The sequence below is a fragment of the Eupeodes corollae genome, chromosome 2, assembly GCF_945859685.1.
Source record: "Eupeodes corollae chromosome 2, idEupCoro1.1, whole genome shotgun sequence".
Classification (NCBI taxonomy): domain Eukaryota; kingdom Metazoa; phylum Arthropoda; class Insecta; order Diptera; family Syrphidae; genus Eupeodes; species Eupeodes corollae.
In genome coordinates this window covers 75,086,792-75,104,986 of record NC_079148.1, presented here as the reverse complement: position 1 = coordinate 75,104,986, position 18,195 = coordinate 75,086,792, and the positions used below count along the sequence as shown (strand labels likewise).

General features: G+C 35.3%; 2 protein-coding genes across 11 annotated transcripts in view; one reads left to right on the top strand and one right to left on the bottom strand.

Annotated features, from left to right (window-relative positions):
- Positions 1-18,195, bottom strand: part of LOC129946479 (double-stranded RNA-specific editase Adar) — a 242,494-nt gene that overhangs the window by 221,137 nt on the left and 3,162 nt on the right. For 2 of the 10 annotated variants that reach the window (XM_056056678.1, XM_056056687.1), the window contains exon 1: positions 12,521-13,828. The exons of 1 other annotated variant lie outside the window; for it this stretch is intronic. In XM_056056678.1, coding sequence (XP_055912653.1) covers positions 12,521-12,553 — 33 coding nt within the window. In that variant the 5' untranslated portion in view covers positions 12,554-13,828. Of the gene's footprint in view, positions 1-12,520; positions 13,829-18,195 lie in introns of those variants that run through there. 7 more of the 10 variants (XM_056056685.1, XM_056056688.1, XM_056056680.1 and 4 more) reach the window with 6 other exon arrangements.
- Positions 16,542-18,137, top strand: LOC129946482 (translation initiation factor eIF-2B subunit beta). Its single transcript, XM_056056694.1, has 6 exons — positions 16,542-16,701; positions 16,770-16,856; positions 16,933-17,065; positions 17,125-17,445; positions 17,513-17,901; positions 17,966-18,137. The coding sequence occupies exons 1-6, from the start codon at positions 16,640-16,642 to the stop codon at positions 18,036-18,038; spliced, it is 1,065 nt and encodes a 354-aa protein (XP_055912669.1). The 5' UTR covers positions 16,542-16,639; the 3' UTR covers positions 18,039-18,137.

Here is an 18,195-nt window from a genome sequence, read left to right as displayed (position 1 = left end):
ACAGTCCATAACTGTCGATCATCTCTAATGGAGATGGCGCAACAGTTTAATATTCACCTTTGCTGGCAGCCGGGCCATAGAAACATTCCAGGTAACTGTAAGGCAGATGAACTCGCCAGGAACGGTACAGTACAGCCCATCCTACCACGTTTGGCAAGTACTGGCATACCAATCGCTACTCGTAAACTGTTGCTAATGCAAGACGCTGCGAGGAGGGCAGGCACCAGGTGGAACAACATCATCACGTGTCAAGCCACAAAAAACATCTGGCCAACACTGGATTTAAAACGTTCAAGGTGCTTGCTCGCTCTAAGCAGATCGCATATAAGCTCCATAATAGGTGTCATAACCGGACACTGTCTAATAGGAAAGCACGCCACGAAAAATGACTTTTGCAGTAGCTGTATGGACGAGGAAGAGGAAGAAACGGTTCTTCATCTTCTCTGCACATGCCCTGCTCTAGCTCGAGAACGCTAGAATTACCTAGGAGAATTCTTCTTTAACGATCTAAACGATCTAAATCATATAGGTATAATCAGCCTCTCACGTTTCGTAAGGGACTCAAGCTGGTTCCATTGAGCTTAAGAGGAAGCCTCAGGATTCATATGGTATCACAATGGGCCATTAAACTAGCCTTAGAGTGTCCGTTTCCATCTTGGACAGCCACTATAACCTAACCTAACCTAACCTATGGGTACTTGAAACAAGAGACCCTCTAAATTGCACCAACTATAGAGGAATCAGTCTCCTTAACATAGCAACAAAAATCTTCTTTGCCGTAAAATGTAAACGTCTAAAACACATTGTCTACAACCTGAAAGGTCCTTATCAATGTGGCGTTGAATCAGGACAGTCGATCCAATATGCATGTTACTCCTGTAAAAATTTCAGTAACATCGAATCGACTACCATTATCTTTGTATCGATTTCAAGGTCGCATATGACAACAACTACAATGACGAGCTGTATATAGCCATGTCTAGCAGTCCGTTTGTGCAGGATGACCATGGAGAATTCGTGCTGCTTTATAAAGTTTGAAAACAACTAAAACGAACCTTTTGATGTTAAAAAAGGCTTTAGACAAGGTGATGCGCTGTCGTGTGATTTCAATAACATTGCCTTTGAAAGAATGGTGGGGAGCTCCCATGTGCTGAGCGATTAATGGAGTTAGAAAGTACTTGATATTATTGATAAAGGGCCTACAACACTGACGCCTGCATCAAAACGTCTCCATCGATATTTGACCTAACTTTGAGGACTTTGTCTTATTCGGCTCTGCTATGAATACAGAAAAAACACCTCAGCGCTAGCGCGAATTACTACTAACCCTGTTTCTATGGGATAAGAATATAATTGATTAGAACTTCTCCAGGAAGTATAAGTTTAACAATATTAATTCTCCTTTTATAAAATGTATTCAATTAGAATTTTCAAATGAAGCTTAATATCTGGATCTCTGTTTATACAAAAAAAAAAAAACTAAATTAGAAACGTTGGTAATATGCAAGAAAGTCAAAAAAAAGGTATTGAGGCTTTCAACCCCGAATTACGCTTTGTTTATAAGCATCGGTAATCAGACCGATTTTACTGTACGGTGGATCGCAATAGACAATGATGTAAACTGCCACAAACTTAACAACGTCCAACGTTTGGCGTGTCTATGTACATATAAGCGTATCGCTTCGTACGACCTCGTCTGTAACACTGGACTCAATAAATAAATAGCTGCAAGATCTACTGTTCACCTAAGAGCTTCGTCACAGTCGACTTATAACAGCATTTGTCACTTCAAAGTTCTTAGTTTCAAGCCACACAGATTACACCAACCCTCAACTGCAGTGTGATAGAAGACCCCCCATTTAATAGCTTCCAAATCATTCTGGGAGAATAGGGTATTCCTGCAAGACGAGTCAATATACTCGTATAAAGATGGATCAAAATTTTGAGGGGGTTGGTATAACCACTCAACTATTTCAATTAAGTCTCACATTTTACCTCCCTCCCAATCACTGTATCGTGTTCCAGACAAAATTGTTGCCGATATAAAATGTTTTATCCAGGCTTAAAGAAAACGTGATATCAACATCTGATATCCGGATTTTCTCAGACAGTCAGGCTGCCATTAAATCCTTGGTTTCTGTCTCTAGAAACTATGTTATAGTCCATAACAGTTGATCGTCTCTTATGGAGATGACATGACCTTTGGCTAATGCTTACATACCAATTGCTACGTGTAAGCTTGTGATAAAACAAGAAAACCAACATCAAATAGAAAAACATCACCACCTGTCAGGTCATGAAAAATATCAGGACTACCCTAGATTCAAAGACGTTATATGTGCTTCATATATCTCTAAGTAGACTGCATATAAGCACCAAAATTGTTGACATAACCGGGCACTGCCTGAGAGGAAAGCATGAGATCTGTATGGACGAAGAGGATAAGGAAGAAACAGTCCTTCACTTCCTGTGTAAATGCCCTAGCTTACATAATATAACTTTGCTGGATGATTAAAGAACAAGTTATCTCCTTCTTCCAAACCTTCGATACGACGGAAGCAAGGAAGCACTTGGAGTTCATACCAAAAGAGCGCAATTGTACTAGCTTTGGCTTTTCTAAAAGATGTTCTAAAATATTTAAATGAGCTTAACATCCAGTTACAAGGAAATGAGAAATTAATTGCGACTTAATATATAGCGTGTCCGCCTTTCGTCGTAAGCTGGATGTTTTCGAAAAAGATATTGCTAAAAAACAATTTATTAATTTCCCAACAATTCTTGAATATAAAAAGAAGAACTCTGAAGAGGAAGACATTGCAGTGCTTTCAAACTTTCTATCCGATCTTAAAAGCGAATTTGCTGAAAGATTCCAAGATTTTGCAAAAATTGGAAAGCTGCAGTAGCAGAATGGACTGAAGTGGCTGCGATGTTATTCGATCTTTCAAAAGCTTCATTACAATTGAAATGAATTGACCTTCAAGAAGATATTTCCCTGAAAGTATTTAAAACTACATCCACTGAAGAATTTTGGGGTAAGCATGTTCCAGAAAAATATCAAAATTGCAAAAAAACTAGCTATCAACTTGGGTACTAAGTTTGACTCGACATATATATATATGCGAATCGTCTTTCTCAAAAATGAATTTTTTGAAGAAAAAATATCGTTTGCGTGAATCAAACTATAAAAAACTGGCTCAAGAACATCGTTGTAATTTCTTAAATATTACAGTTACTTGTGCGTGACGGGATAAGTTGTAAATTAATATGCAAATCTGATAACGACTGTCCTTTTGAATATGTCTTTGTCAGTATTGTTTGCAACTCTGAAAATGTTTTAGTTGGATCAGTTTACAGACCATACAACCATTTTAGCATAATACCATTGGTTACGACGTTAGATACAATTTCTTGTTGATTTTCTTATAATATACTGTGTGGTGATTTCAACTGTAATCTGTTGGATTAGCGTTAAGATGAAAATTTTCTTAATGTATTTAAGGCGCTGAATCTGAGCCCCGTTAACTGTTCCACTGCTACCAACTTCACCAAAGAGTCTAGTTCGCTACGAGATCTGTATCTTGCCAGCGATGTTGGTAAGGTTATGCTTTACAGCCAGGTTTTAGCACCTGGTTTTTCCAAGCACGATTTACTTTTTGTATGTTTGGATTTAGTTTTTCAGGTTGATCAACAATTTTTTCAATACCGAGACTTCAAAAACTTAAACACATCTGACTTAGTGCGCGATTTTGACTACGTAGAATGGAACTCACTATACCGTCATCAGCTTTTTGAGAGGCATGTTCTTATTAAAACCTTTCTCGTTAGGCATACAGCTCCACCTTGGCTGAATAGCGAGATCTCTGCTCTGATGTCACGACGAGCTGGAACTGGAGCACTTCCACAAATTATATTGCAGACTGCGTAGTCAAGTTGTCGTAATGGTCAGAACGGCAAAAAGACTTTATTATGAAAACAAACTTGGTTCTTTAACGTCTGGCAAAAAATTATGGATAAACCTGCGTGAAATCGGAATTGGCAAACAATCTAAAAAGCCTGTTGGTGACGTCGATTGTGATGCACTCAACAAAAAGTTTACGTCCATGCCCTTAAACGTTGCTTCACCCGTTCATTCCCTTACTGAGGATGAATCAACTGCTATCAACAGCTCTTTGAGTTCTATAAGAATACAAGAGGAAGACATCGTAGAGGCAATAATATCGATTAAATCTAATGCTACTGGCCTGGACCAAATGGACCCTTACTTCTTGAGACTACTACTTCCATATATACTGCGCTAACCTACATATTTAACAGCATATTGACTACTTCCGAGTGTCCTTTAGAATGGAAGAAGGCTAAGATTATTCCCATACCCAAAAAGCAAACAGGTACTGTTACAGAATTTCGCTCAATTCTTTGTAGAAAGCTGCGAATTAACTTTGGGTTTTCTTTAGAATCCTGTAAGCTTGTTCTTTCGTATCTCAGCGGGAGGCAACAATGCATGGTGGCCAATGGATACTCGTCCAAATGGATTCTCGTCTACATTTCTTAATGTTTTGAGTGGAGTGCCACAGGGATCTATCCTTGGACTAATCCTCTTTTCACTTTACATAAATGAGTTACCACAAGTTGCAAAACATTGTTTATATCATCTTTATGCTGATGATGTGCAGCTCCTGATAAGTCGACCTTCTGGGGCTGAATATGATGCCGTAGCTTTAATGAATGAGGATCTGCTCCGCATTTCACATTGGTTAAAAAAGAACGATCTCCGCTTTAACCCTGTCAAATCTACATCCCTACCCATCTTGATATTGATCATCTTGATATCCAGAAGTCTTGCACGTATTGATACAAGACTTCTGTCTTCGACTCAACATGCCTACTGTAAAGGTAAATCGGTGGAAACAACGTTACACACTTTAGTACGCACTATCGAATATACCCTCCATTATAAAGAGTTCACTATGGTTGCTTTCCTGGACATCGAAGGTGCCTTTAACAACGTGGACACATCTGCAATCACATCTGCACTGACATCTCTAAATGTAGAGAGTTCGCTTCGGGAGTTAATTCATTTAATGCTTACTAGCAGAATAATTAACTCAAAACTGTGCAACTCTTCTAGTAAACGATTCGTTAGTAGAGGGACACCGCAAGGTGGTGTTCTATCCCCTCTCCACTGACACCTTGTGGTGAATGAAATCCTAACTAGTCTGGATGCGGAGGGTTTTAGAGTGATAGCCTATGCGGACGACGTTGCTATAGCAGTTTCAGGAAAGCATCTTAATATCCTAAAAGAACTCATACAGAATGCCTTGGATAGACTAATACTTTGGGCTAATCGGGTTGGACTGGGTGTTAACCCACACAAGACCGATCTGGTCTTATTTTCGAGGAGATACAAAATTCCATTTGTCAACCCTCCTTATATTAAAGGAATCCAATTAAAATTCTCAGACGAGGCTAAATACCTAGGTCTTGTCTTAGACAAAAAACTAACGTACAGGAAAGAGTCAAAAAAGCTACTGTAGCTCTCTTTTCTTGCAAAAAAAGCTATTGGTAATAAATGGGGTTTACAGCCCAGAATCACGCATTGGCTATACACATCGGTAATCAGACCGATTTTAACGTACGGTGTGACTGCTTTAGAGAAAGGTATAAACAGGTATAAGCGGATCGCTTCGCACGACCCCGTCTGCAGCACTGGACACCTTGCTCTACCTTATACCTCTTGACATATTAGCAAACAAATAGCTGAAAGCTCTGCTATTCGCCTCAATGCTTCGGCAGATGAACTCGCCAGGAACGGTACAGTACAGCCCATCCTACCACGTTTGGCAAGTACTGGCATACCAATCGCTACTCGTAAACTGTTGCTAATGCAAGACGCTGCGAGGAGGGCAGGCATCAGGTGGACCAACATCACCACGTGTCAAGCCAAAAAAACCTCTGGCCAACACTGGATTTAAAACGTTCAAGATGCTTGCTCTCTCTAAGCAGATCGCATATAAGCTCGATAATAGGTGTCATAACCGGATACTGTCTAATAGGAAAGCACGCCACGAGACTAGGCGTATTCTCAAATGACTTTTGCAGAAGCTGTATGGACGAGGAAGAGGAAGAAACGGTTCTTCATCTTCTCTGCACATGCCCTGCTCAAGCTCGAAAACGCAAGAATTGCCTAGGAGAACTCTTCTTTAACGATCTAAACGATTTAAATCATATCGGTATAATCAGCCTCTCACGTTTCGTAAGGGACTTAAGCTGGTTCCATTAAGCTTAAGAGGAAGCCTCAAGATTCATGTGGTATCACAATGGACCATTAAACTGGCCTAAGTGTGTCCGTTTCCATCTTGGCCAGCCACTAACCAAACCTAACCTACATAACAATATTGCCCGCTATATTTATAATCTACGTCGTTATGATCACATATCAATTTTTGCGGTACGGATTCCTGGTTGTACCCTAGACAGTTTAATAAACTTTCGCTCTCTGAGTTACCTGCATGAAATCATCTAAACACAACAACCTGATTATCTATATGGTAAGCTGAATTTCCCCTTATTCAACAAGGTCCTTTGCTTTAATATTACCCCGATACAATTTTCTTAACACTTAAATTTTTACTTTACAACCATTTGGCAAATAATTGATGTTAAATTTCGTCTTTTTTATATAAATATGTAAATAGAAGTCTTAGTTATATAATTTGTATTAAAATTCTGAAATGAATGTAAAGGCTTGCAACACTTTATCAGGCTCATGTCCTACCTTGTAAACGATTTTTGAAATAAATAAAAAAAAATAAAAACAACAAAACTTTTTTATTTTTTTTTTCAACCGTAACTGGTCCCCTCTTCAAACTACTTACCGACTCCTGGTCTAACCAAACACAAAACTGACTAACAAATATTTTCAATGAATCAATGATATGATCTTTGATAACACATAATTAAGTTCACAACAGGGAATCTTTCTATTATAGCAAATTGTATCTTTTGATGACTAGTTTTCTGTACATCTTCTTGGAAGTGTGTAGAACACACTTTTGGAAGTTGTCTTCCATAATAAATACAAATTGCAACAAATGAACATTATTTCTATCCAGTTGAAGGTATATTAACAAAACCAAGTTAAATGATTGAAAATCCAATTAATTAATCCTAAGGATATTCCTAAATGTATCCATAAATATGACGTACCAATTTGGCCAATTTGAAGATCAATATGATGAGTTAAACAAATGTTAATCCAGTTTCTAATATTGCTTACCATGCAAAATATCATGGTACTCGGTGATCTCAATGGTAGAATTGGTAATTTTCAGAACCCAGATTCTCTGGTGCAAAATGTTTCTCATGTATATGCAAGTCTTAGGAACTCTATGGATGGAACTTTAAATAGATGTGGAAGGCGACTTATGTATTTCGCTGAAGATTTTGGTTTATTGGTACTTAACGGTATTACTAACAGTGACAGAAGAGGCGATCTCACTTTCATTTCGGGTCAAGGTCATTCAGTTATTGATTATTGTTTTGCGAGAGGTAATTGTCTTAGTGTTGTCGAGGATTTCGAGGTTGTATCTGCAAATTTCTCTGGTCATTTACCAGTTGTTACCTCCATAAAATTTCAAGATGTAACTTTATCACCCATTAACACATTAAATAGATTAAAATGGATAGAAAATCGTGCTGAAGTGTATAGACGAAGGCTCGACGCTCAGGTTAATTGCCTTTCCTTCCAAGAACATTATAGTTGTGACCATGCCGTTGAAAATATTTTAAAAAGTGTAAGACAAGCAGCAGTTGTGGTAAAACCTAAATCCAGAGATGAATTCGTAGCTGAGTGGTTTGATTGGGAATGTAGAAAACTCCGCAACAAATCTTTCGCAAATCTCAATCTGTTTAGAAAGACCAATTCAATTTTTTGTAAAAGTCTTTACATAGAATCCAATAAACTGTATAAAAAGCTCTGTATTCAAAAAGAAAAAAAATATGTAAATGGTTGCTACGCTACGCCAGGCTTTCAACCTGTAAAGACGCAAAAACATTCTGGTCAAACGTGAGATTGTTAGGTGGTTGCAAGAATATGTCAGCCTCAGCTATTGATGTTGAAAAACTCGCCGAGCACTTCGAACAGCTCCTGAACCCTTTGACAACAAGTTCAAAATTTCCTTTAGTTTTAATCCCAGAATTAGATGGGCCAATCACAATAAGAGAGTTGCAAGGAACTCTAAAAAATGTGAAAAATGAAAAATCTGCAGGAGTTGATGGTATACCGTGTGAATTTTATAAATATGGAACTCCGAATTTTCTAAATCTTATTAATGACTTCTTTAATAGACTTCTTGAAAAAGAAGAAATTCCAAAGAGTTTCTTAAAAGCATGGATCTGTGCTATTTTTAAAAAAGGGGATTTGCAACTTCCGAGCAACTACAGGAGCATTTCGATTCTGCCATGTCTTAGGAAAATATTCACCAAACTTTTATACCAAAGGTTGACAAAATGGGTTAAAGAGAATAAACTCCTTAGTACTTTCCAAGCCGGCTTTCGAGCCTTTTTCGTTGATTTTCAGGCGGCATTTGACACGGTGAACAGATACTCTTTAAGACTCTTTAATATATAAATTATCTACTTTGGGTTTATCCACTAAATTTCTAAATCTGTACAAACACCTCATAACTGGCACTCCTGCTGCAGTCTGGAATGGAAAATCGATGTCTGACTTTTTTAATACAACATGTGGTGTTCCTCAAGGATGTGGATTAAGTCCCATTATGTTTTCACTATTTATTGACGATGTATCTGAAGATTTTCCGGGTGGAGTCATTGTCGGTGATACACTTATAAAGATGCTTTTATTGTTATTTTGGCTGGTAACCCCACATCTTTACAGCTTCAAATTAATAAACTCATAAGATTTTGTGATTTTTGGGATCTCAAGATTAACGCCACAAAGTAAAAAATAATGATTTTTGAAAGTACTCAGCGAGAAGAGGTTTTTAGATCGAGAACAGTTAGAAATAATATCTCAATACAAATACTTAGGTTTTCTAATAACGTATAACCTTGATCTCCGCCCTTATGTTAAAGTGAAATGTATTGCTGCCAAAACAGCAATAAATCTCATGTGGAGTAAATTCTTTTGCAATAAATATGTCGATGCTACTGCTAAGTTTAGAGTATTTGATGCAACTATAAGAACGTGTCTTTGTTAAGGAGATCAAGTTTTTGACTATCGAAACATGGAGGAATTCGAAGTTGTTCAACGTTTCTTTTTCAAACGCATTTTCAAACTAGCTAGTTCAACTCCAACGTATGCTATCCACTTAGAAACCGGTATAGCACAAATATTCCTAGGCAACTTAAAATCAAATGCGGACTATACTGTTAAAGTTATGAATAGACCTGATACAAACTTTCACAAAAAAAATAATGCAATACGGTACGAATTGGCTAATCAGCATTGCTTTAATCTAAATCTTAATAATACTCCTCTAGACGATTGGCAAAAAGTCTTTTATAAATGCATAGTAAAGATAAATGACTCTCTTTATTTACAGTGTTTGCATAGAGCTCAAACTTTTAGCATTAGACTCATATACAAAACACTAAACCACACACTCTACAGAAGTAATTATTTTAACGAAAAATTATCTATAAAGCAAATGAGCCTTATTTTTAATGCAAGAACTGAGATGCTGAATTTAAACAAACTTTGTTCTTTAACCTCTTGCAAAAAAATATGCAAAAACCTGCGTGAAATCGAAATTGGCAAACAATCTAAAAAGCCTGTTGGTGACGTCGATTGTGATGCACTCAACAAAAAGTTTACGTCCATGCCCTTAAACGTTGCTTCACCCGTTTATTCCCTTACTGAGGATGAACCAACTGCTATCAACAGCTCTTTGAGTTTTATAGGAATACAAGAGGAAGACATTGTAGAGGCAATAATATCGATTAAATCTAATGCTACTGGCCTGGACCAAATGGACCCTAAGTTCTTAAGACTACTGCTTCCATATATACTGCGCTAACCTACATATTTAACAGCATATTGACTATTTCCGAGATTCTTTTAGAATGGAAGAAGGCTAAGATTATTCCCATACCCAAAAAGCAAACAGGTACTGCTACAGAATTTCGGCCGATTGCCATTCTTCCGTTTCTTTCGAAGGTGTTTGAAAAAACTATTCTGGGGCAGATCCAAAAATAGCTAACAATCAACAACATCTTAAGTACCTGTCAGTCTGGTTTTGGACCTAAGCGCAGCTGCAAATCCGCCTTACTTTTTGTCACTGATGAAATAAGAATGGCTATGGACAGTGATCATGTTACATTGCTAACACTGTTAGATTATTCAAAGGCTTTTGATACTGTTAACCACTCAATTCTTTGTAGAAAGCTGCGAATTAACTTTGGGGTTTCTTTAGAATCCTGTAAGCTTGTTCTTTCGTATCTCGGCGCAAGGCAAAAATGCCTGGTGGCCAATGGATACTCGTCCACAGTTCTCAATGTTTTGAGTGGAGTGCCACAGGGATCTATCCTTCGACTAATCCTCTTTTCACTTTACATAAATGAGTTACCACAAGTTGCAAAACATTGTTTATATCATCTTTATGCTGATGATGTGCAGCTCCTGATAAGTCGACCTTCTGGGGCTGAATATGATGCCGTAGCTTTAATGAATGAGGATCTGCTCCGCATTTCACATTGGTCAAAAAAGAACGATCTCCGCCTTAACCCTGTCAAATCGACATCCCTCCCCATCTATCGCAAAAACTTTGATCTATCGGGTTTAAACCTGTTGAAACTTGACGACGAAACCATTGAATATGTTAGCACTGCTAGAAACCTAGGAGTAGTATTCAATCGCACTCTCGCTTGGGATGACCACCTTAATAGTGCCATTGGTAAAGTCTATGGAAGTATCCGCCTTCTTCAGGTCACTCGAAATTTCATCCCGATCAAAACTAAACTGCTACTTGCTAAGGCCCTTATACTACCAATTGTGCTGTATGGGTGTGAAATCTTTTGTAAACTATACTGTGTGACTAGCCACAAATTGAAAGTAGCTTACAACAATATTGTCCGCTATATTTATTATCTACGTCGTTATGATCACATATCCATTTTTGCGGTACGAATTTCTGGTTGTAGCCTAGACAGTTTAATAAACTTTAAACGGTAAGCTTAATTTCTCTCATTTAACATGGTTCTTTGCTATAATATTACCCCGATACAATTTTCTTAAAACTGATCGTCAATTTTTTATTCATACTGTACGCCTTTGGAACTCATCGCCCATCGCTATGAGAAGAATAAGAAGCATAAGTAGATTTAAATTTTTACTTTACAACCATTTGGCAAATAATTGATGTAAAATTTCCTCCCTTTTACATAAATATGTAAATAGAAGTCTTAGTTATATAATTTTTATTCAAATTCTGAAATTAATGTAAAGGCTTGCAACACTTTATAAGACTCATGTCCTACCTTGTAAACGATTTTTGAAATAAATAAAATACAAATAAAAAACAAAAATGAAGCAAAATAAAAAAAACAAATCTTGGTCCCCTCTTCAAACTACTTACCGACTCCTGGTCTAACCCAACAAAAATCTGACTAATAAATATTTTCAATGAATTATTGATATGATCTTTGATAACATATAATTAAGTTCACACCAGGGAATCTTCCTATTATAACAAATTGTATCTCTTGATGACTAGTTTTCTGCACATCTTCTTGGAATAGTAGTAGGTATATAGTATATAGAACACACTTTTGGCAGTTGTTTTCCATAATGAATACAAATTGCAACAAATGAACATTAGGTATTTCTATCCAATTGAAGGTAGATTAACAAAACCCAGTTAAATGATTGAAAATCCAATTAATTAATCCTAAGGATATTCCTAAATGTATCCATAAATATGATGCACCAATTTGGCCAGTTTGAAGATCAATATGAAGAGTTAAACAAATGTTAATCCAAATTCTTATATTGGTTACCTTCCCTGGGGAAGTACATATAAATTAAAAGCTAAAAAGCCGAAGAACAATCCTATTTTCACATTGCATAATCATAATCCCTTAATTGCACAAACAATTATTTAATTATTTGAACATTCAAAAGTAGACCTATATTCTTCTGTACTGAAGCCCAAAAGCAAAAATCCTTTTTACGGTCACACTCGTATATCACCCAAAATTAACCAACTCGATGCAATTTTAGTTTATATGTAAACAAAATAAATCGAAGGCATACAAAAATAAAAACATAATCATCTAAAAAAGTTGACAAAAAACAAAAATTTTAAAACATAAATAAAACATAAAAACGTGTTAGGTGCACACAAAAAAGCGACAAAAAGCAAACAACAGCAAAAGAGAAACATAATTACTATCTAATGGCAATTTGTTAATTGCATTTCAATTATTTATGTTTCTCCAAAGATTTTGTTGATAAATTTGTTTTGTTTTTTTTTTTTTTTCATTTTTATTTTCTACTTACATGCGCCGAAAAATTTGTATCGTTGTTTAGCATTATCTGAATTTTGCTTGCTATTTTTTTCTCTTAACAAACAAATAAAAAAACTTGTAAAATTTGGTATTCTGCTCTGAGGCTTTGAGGGGGTTGGAACTTGGAAGGTATCTCTAGAAGATACGTTCACTTTGCTTTTGCTTTTTTTTATTTTTTATTTCTGATCAGATTCGGAAGAACGAGTCCAGCACGCGTGAATATGTTTTTTTTTGTTTTATTTTTATGATTTTGATTTTCTAAGAAACGAATAACGAAACAAAAACAAAAATTTATTTAACTAAACAAAATGTTGAGGTATTTTATGTTTTTTTAGAGAATGTTGAGTTAAGTTGTTGGATTTCTGTTGGTGGAAGAAACAAAGTAGGTATAAAACAAATCGCAACTTCCCAGCAAAAAGAATACAAAATAATATAAAAATCAATAAAACGCAGACGAGGACGACACACACATTTTTTTTTCGCTCGACGACAACTAAGTATTTTTACTTTTCTTTTTTAATTTTGTTGTTTCGTGATTATATTTTATTTTATTTTATAACAAATTGGATGGAGCAACTATATTTAAATGGAAAACAAGAACTAAGTAAATCGGAAGGAAATCGATATAATTAAGGGCCAAACAGCAACAAAAAAAAAACTGATGTTCTCAGAAAACGAAGAACGACTAGTGATAACGAGAAAGGAAACGGGTGGAAAATTAATGATGGAAAAAAATTAAAAAAATAGTTTTTTGGGGAATTTTTGTATTTTGTATCACTTTTCCTACCTTGGCATGAAGGTAAGAATTCTTTGAGCTTTTAATTTTGATTGTTTTCGTATTGAGTTTCGACAGAGTTGAACTTTTGTTTTTAGGAAACTGTGTGTGTCACTTTTGTGTTATTCTTATTACACCTTTAGGCTTTTGCTTTTGAATTTTGAATTTTGTTATTTTATTTTGATGAAGCTGAGTTTTTGAAGATTGCACTATTTGTGGTTGTGTTGTTTTTCCTTTTACCGGTTAGGTTATTTTGTTTATTGGTTAGTTTAAGTTTAGTGTAATTGATTGAAGAGTTTGTTAAGCTTTAGATAGAAATGATGATAGTTGTTGAAAGTTGAAAGGATTGCACTTGAACAGGACAAATGGTAAAGTAGACGACAAGCGGCGCGTGAAGCTGCGGCGATACTTGAAGGAAAATAATTTGCAGAATATTTGCAAAGCAGCGAAACTTCGAAAACGAAAACTTCGACGAAGGCGACGACGACGAAGACAAGACGACGACAGCAATATTCTTCAATATTCAATGCGGCTGTCACAGTCACAGAACAGACAAATGGAATGAAATGTGCGAAAGGGCGGTAAAAGAGGGGTTTGTTGCCATTCGCATGCATGCGCACAGGGATGTTCTAATTTGATTCTAATAAAGAAGATACATGGGCGGGTGGACTAGAGGCATACAGCGGCTATTTTGGGAGAAGCCGCTGTTTTTGGATTTCATCATGTAGACATGTTGAATTTTAATTAAGTCCTGTTTACACTGAACTACTTTTTTGACAAGAGTTTTTGAAATTAATACATTTCGAAGAGTAAAACATTTGAAATAAATAAATTTCATGCCTAAATAATAGATGAAGTATAATTTTTGCATCGTAATTAGAAATAGCAAATAAGAATATATTCAGTTTATGAAAATATAAATAACATTAATTGAAAAATAGGACATACGACAGAATAGAATGCAACCAATATTAACCATACTAAAATGCAAAATGTCATAAACAAGTTTTATACATTTAAAAGGATTTTAAACTATAAAATAGGATATTTGGTTTCACCAAGCGTTTTTAAAGTAAACAAGCTATTAAACACCTTTTAAAACAAAATGCCCATTTTTGGCTCATTAAATTTTAAAAGAATTATTAAAAAAAAATGATTTTTTTCAATGACTAATTGACAGCTGATGTGTTTGAATTTTTATTCTCAATATTTATAGATACAGAATTAATAGGTAAACTAATTCAACATTGAATTACTATGTATAATATCATTTTTAGGATTTTAATATTATATTGGTCATCTTCATTTGACGAAGAAGAACAACATATAGTTATTCGACGTTCACAAGAATCCATTGACAGACTATGATGATATTAACTTCAAAATTTTCAATATGTAATGCTTTCTCATTTTTTCTCACACAATTCGCTTAGATAGAAAGAAAAAAGGTGTTTTATTTTTACAGGGTTGTGAAGAGAACTCTATTTTAACAAAAATGTCACTGAAATTTCCCATTTTTAGCTTGGTGAAACTGAAAAAATTTAAAGGCCGGATAAAATTTTAAAACCGTTTAGATAAAAGTGATTTTAGTGTTTGTTTATTAAATCAGACATAAGTCATAAAGTGGATTTTTATGTATCTGCATAAGCACAATGTAGAAAAGTAGAGGGAGGCAAATATATGTCAAAACCTGTACGTGATTATACACCAGCCGTAACACCTTTTACTTCCTACAAAATACTATGGCTGCGTTTAATCTGAGGCAAAAAAGGGATCTGGATACCGTTCTGTTAGTATTAAGCGTTTAAGAGAACAACTATTACAAAATTTAGTGAACAATTAAAATTATCAATTGCAAATTTGTATGTTGTAGCCGTAGGGTAATGGCTAGTGCATTGGACAGTAATGCCAGAGTTCTTGAATTCAATCACTACCTTTGCCATCTAAAGTTTTTTCTTACGAGTACTGCGTAGCAAGAGGAATTTACAAATCCTGCAAGAGTAATTCTTGTCATACAAATGATAAAAATATATTTTTTAATAAAACAAATCTGTATAATCTTTTAAAAAAAAAAAAATCCATACAAAATATGAAAATAATCAATTTGTCAAAGTGGTTTGGTTCTGTCTTGTGAGGTTAATGTCGACTTCGGCATTCCTCGAATTTCTTATTCATTTGTATTTTTTCTCTTTATCTGACAAGAAGAATTTTATATGGAGCATCCCTCTTTTTGCACAAATATATGCAGATAATGCAAATCAACCTTTACGAGCACATTTTTCAAGTCAAAATCTATCAAGAAAAATAAATAAACCAAATTTTTGCATTGGAGTCTTTTATCTATTGTTTTGTGAAAGGAGAACCTTTCTGAGTGATTGAATCTGATTTAAAAATTTTATAAATAAATTCTTCGTAAATATTTTGAAAAAAAGATCAAATCTATGAAAAAGCCCACCAAATAAAAGGTAGAAAAGCTATTAGTTGTATAGTGGGTGAAATCTTTGACAATCCTTATGGTGTCTTATAAGAGACAAACGGCATGAATTTCCTTCTGATTTTTTTACAGTTAGGTAGGGGTCTCAATAGAACATGTTTTAAATATTAAGGTGAGGAAACAACATTAAGTCATAGAAAAAAATATTTTTTTCTTTTTCGGACTTAGCCGTACTTTTTTTGTATTTCATTTTTTGAGCCTTAAACAAGTTTTTTTTAATTGATAGCATGGCGTACTAACAGCTAGGTATGTAAGGGGGGCATGCTGCCCCCTGCAACCACCCTACTTGGGATAACTATAGGATTTGGGGTGAGTGAGAGTTTGGGTATATGCAAAGTACTTTTTGCATTTGAGCACTAAAATCATAGAAATGTCAAAATCAACCATTTTTCTGTGCTTTGTATGTAAAAAAGTGAACTTTAATTAATTAAAAATAGAAATAAATGTTTCCTCGCCCTAAAATTGCTATAATTATTATTCAGTTGCACATATCTATGAAATAAAAAAAAACGCGAGTCGAAATTCATGCTGTGGTAATGGAAAGTTGAGCCATAAATTTTCTCATAAAATTGTCCAGTTTAGTCTATTCATTCATTTGTTTTAAATTACGCGATAGTAAATTCTTGAGAAACCGAATCATAAAAATTCTGTTCTCAGATTTCGGACAGTACGAAAACCTCTAAAATATCAGATATATAAACTGGCCTTATATCACCTTTTATGAAACTGTCAAAACTGACATTATATTTTTGACATTTGTGAGAAGGAAGTTCTCTTTGCGTGGCTGAAAAGTAAAATTAAAATATAAAATTAATAAAATCCACGCAATTTACTGATTCAAAATGAAATTGGAAGTCTTACCAACTAAGGAAATTGCCAATCTTATTCACGATGTGAAAGTTGGGTAAATATAATGTACAAATAAATGGTAAACAAATAGATTACTAAAAGAAATATTTTTGCACATACTAGTAAAATTGTGGGTTCCTACAATATCACAGCAAAAACTTTAAAAATCTTCAAGCAAATCATTAACAGTGAAGATTGGAAACATGCTGAGTGAGTAACAACAATAACTGCTACAATGATGAATTTAGTATTAAATTGTGAAATTCTATTTTTCGTATACAAACAGGGAGCTCATGAAAACCATTAGAGGACAGGCAAAGGTTCTTGTTTCAGCTTTGCCGCAAGAAGCTGTCACAGCTAATATTGCCAGAAGAATGCTAAAGCTGGTTCGAGAAGAGTTTGGTGCCCTCAAGGCAAAGGTGAACCTAATATCAAAATAAGTTGCATTCATTAAATTTAACTAAGGATTCTTTTTAAGGTCCAATATTGTGACGATTCACAAGCATCTTTATCATTGCACAAGCTTATCACACAAACCAGTGAAAATGATGTCAACAAAGACTACACCCAGCCTCAGGAAGGTTTGCGAGAAGCACTACTTGATCATTTACAAGAAATCGAAATCGAATTGGAAACCAGCACTGAAAATATTTCAATCCAAGCCGAAGAGAATATACATTCGTCTGAAGTGATCTTAACTCTGGGCCACTCGAGATGCGTCGAGAATTTCCTCAAACGCGCAGCCAAAAAACGTCAATATTTGACTGTAATTATTGCCGAGTGTGCTCCCTCATGTCGTGTAAGTATTTCAGTGTAAAGGAAAAGTATTTTCTTTTTTGACATTGACATTTCCTTTGTTTACGTAGGGTCATGATCTCGCATCGAATTTGGCGGCTGGAAATGTTGAAATAGTTGTCATTCCCGACTCGGCTATTTTCGCAATGATGTCTCGGGTCAATAAGGTCATAATTGGGACACACAGTGTGCTCGCAAATGGAGGTTTACGTGCTGCCTGCGGTGCCCATACAGTCGCGCTCGCTGCCAAACACTATTCTGTTCCTGTTATCGTCCTGGCTCCCATGTATAAGCTCTCTCCTGTCCATCGCTGCTCTTACGAAGCTGATGCATTCAACTTGGTTGGTTGTGCGGAAGGTGTGATCCCCTATGATTCTCTGGCATCCAATTTCGCCAAAGTCTATAGTCCTATCTTTGATTATGTCCCGCCAGAATTAGTAACACTCTTTATATCAAATATGTGAGTATATCTTGTGAACCAAAAACTAGATTGACGATACTAATACTTGTTTTTTTTTTTTTAGGGGTGGTCATGCTCCGTCTTATGTCTATCGATTGCTGACAGAATTATACCATCCCGAAGATTATGAAATTTAAATTGACAAACAAATAAAAACAAAGACATCATCGAAATTATTAAATAATAAAATAAAAAGAATAAAAGAAGAGAAAAGAAAAGAAAAGCCTTTACCATTTGCACGTTGTAGTGTTAGTTTCTATTGGTTTCCTAAAGAACTAGCTTTTGTAGACTTGG

Excerpts from the sequence above, each read along its gene's own strand:
- LOC129946482 (XM_056056694.1), top strand. The coding sequence starts at position 16,640 with ATGAAATTGGAAGTCTTACCAACTAAGGAAATTGCCAATCTTATTCAC. Across the intron at positions 17,446-17,512 it reads AGTGTGCTCCCTCATGTCGT|GGTCATGATCTCGCATCGAA; the intron begins GTAAGTATTTCA and ends TTGTTTACGTAG. Across the intron at positions 17,902-17,965 it reads ACACTCTTTATATCAAATAT|GGGTGGTCATGCTCCGTCTT; the intron begins GTGAGTATATCT and ends TTTTTTTTTTAG.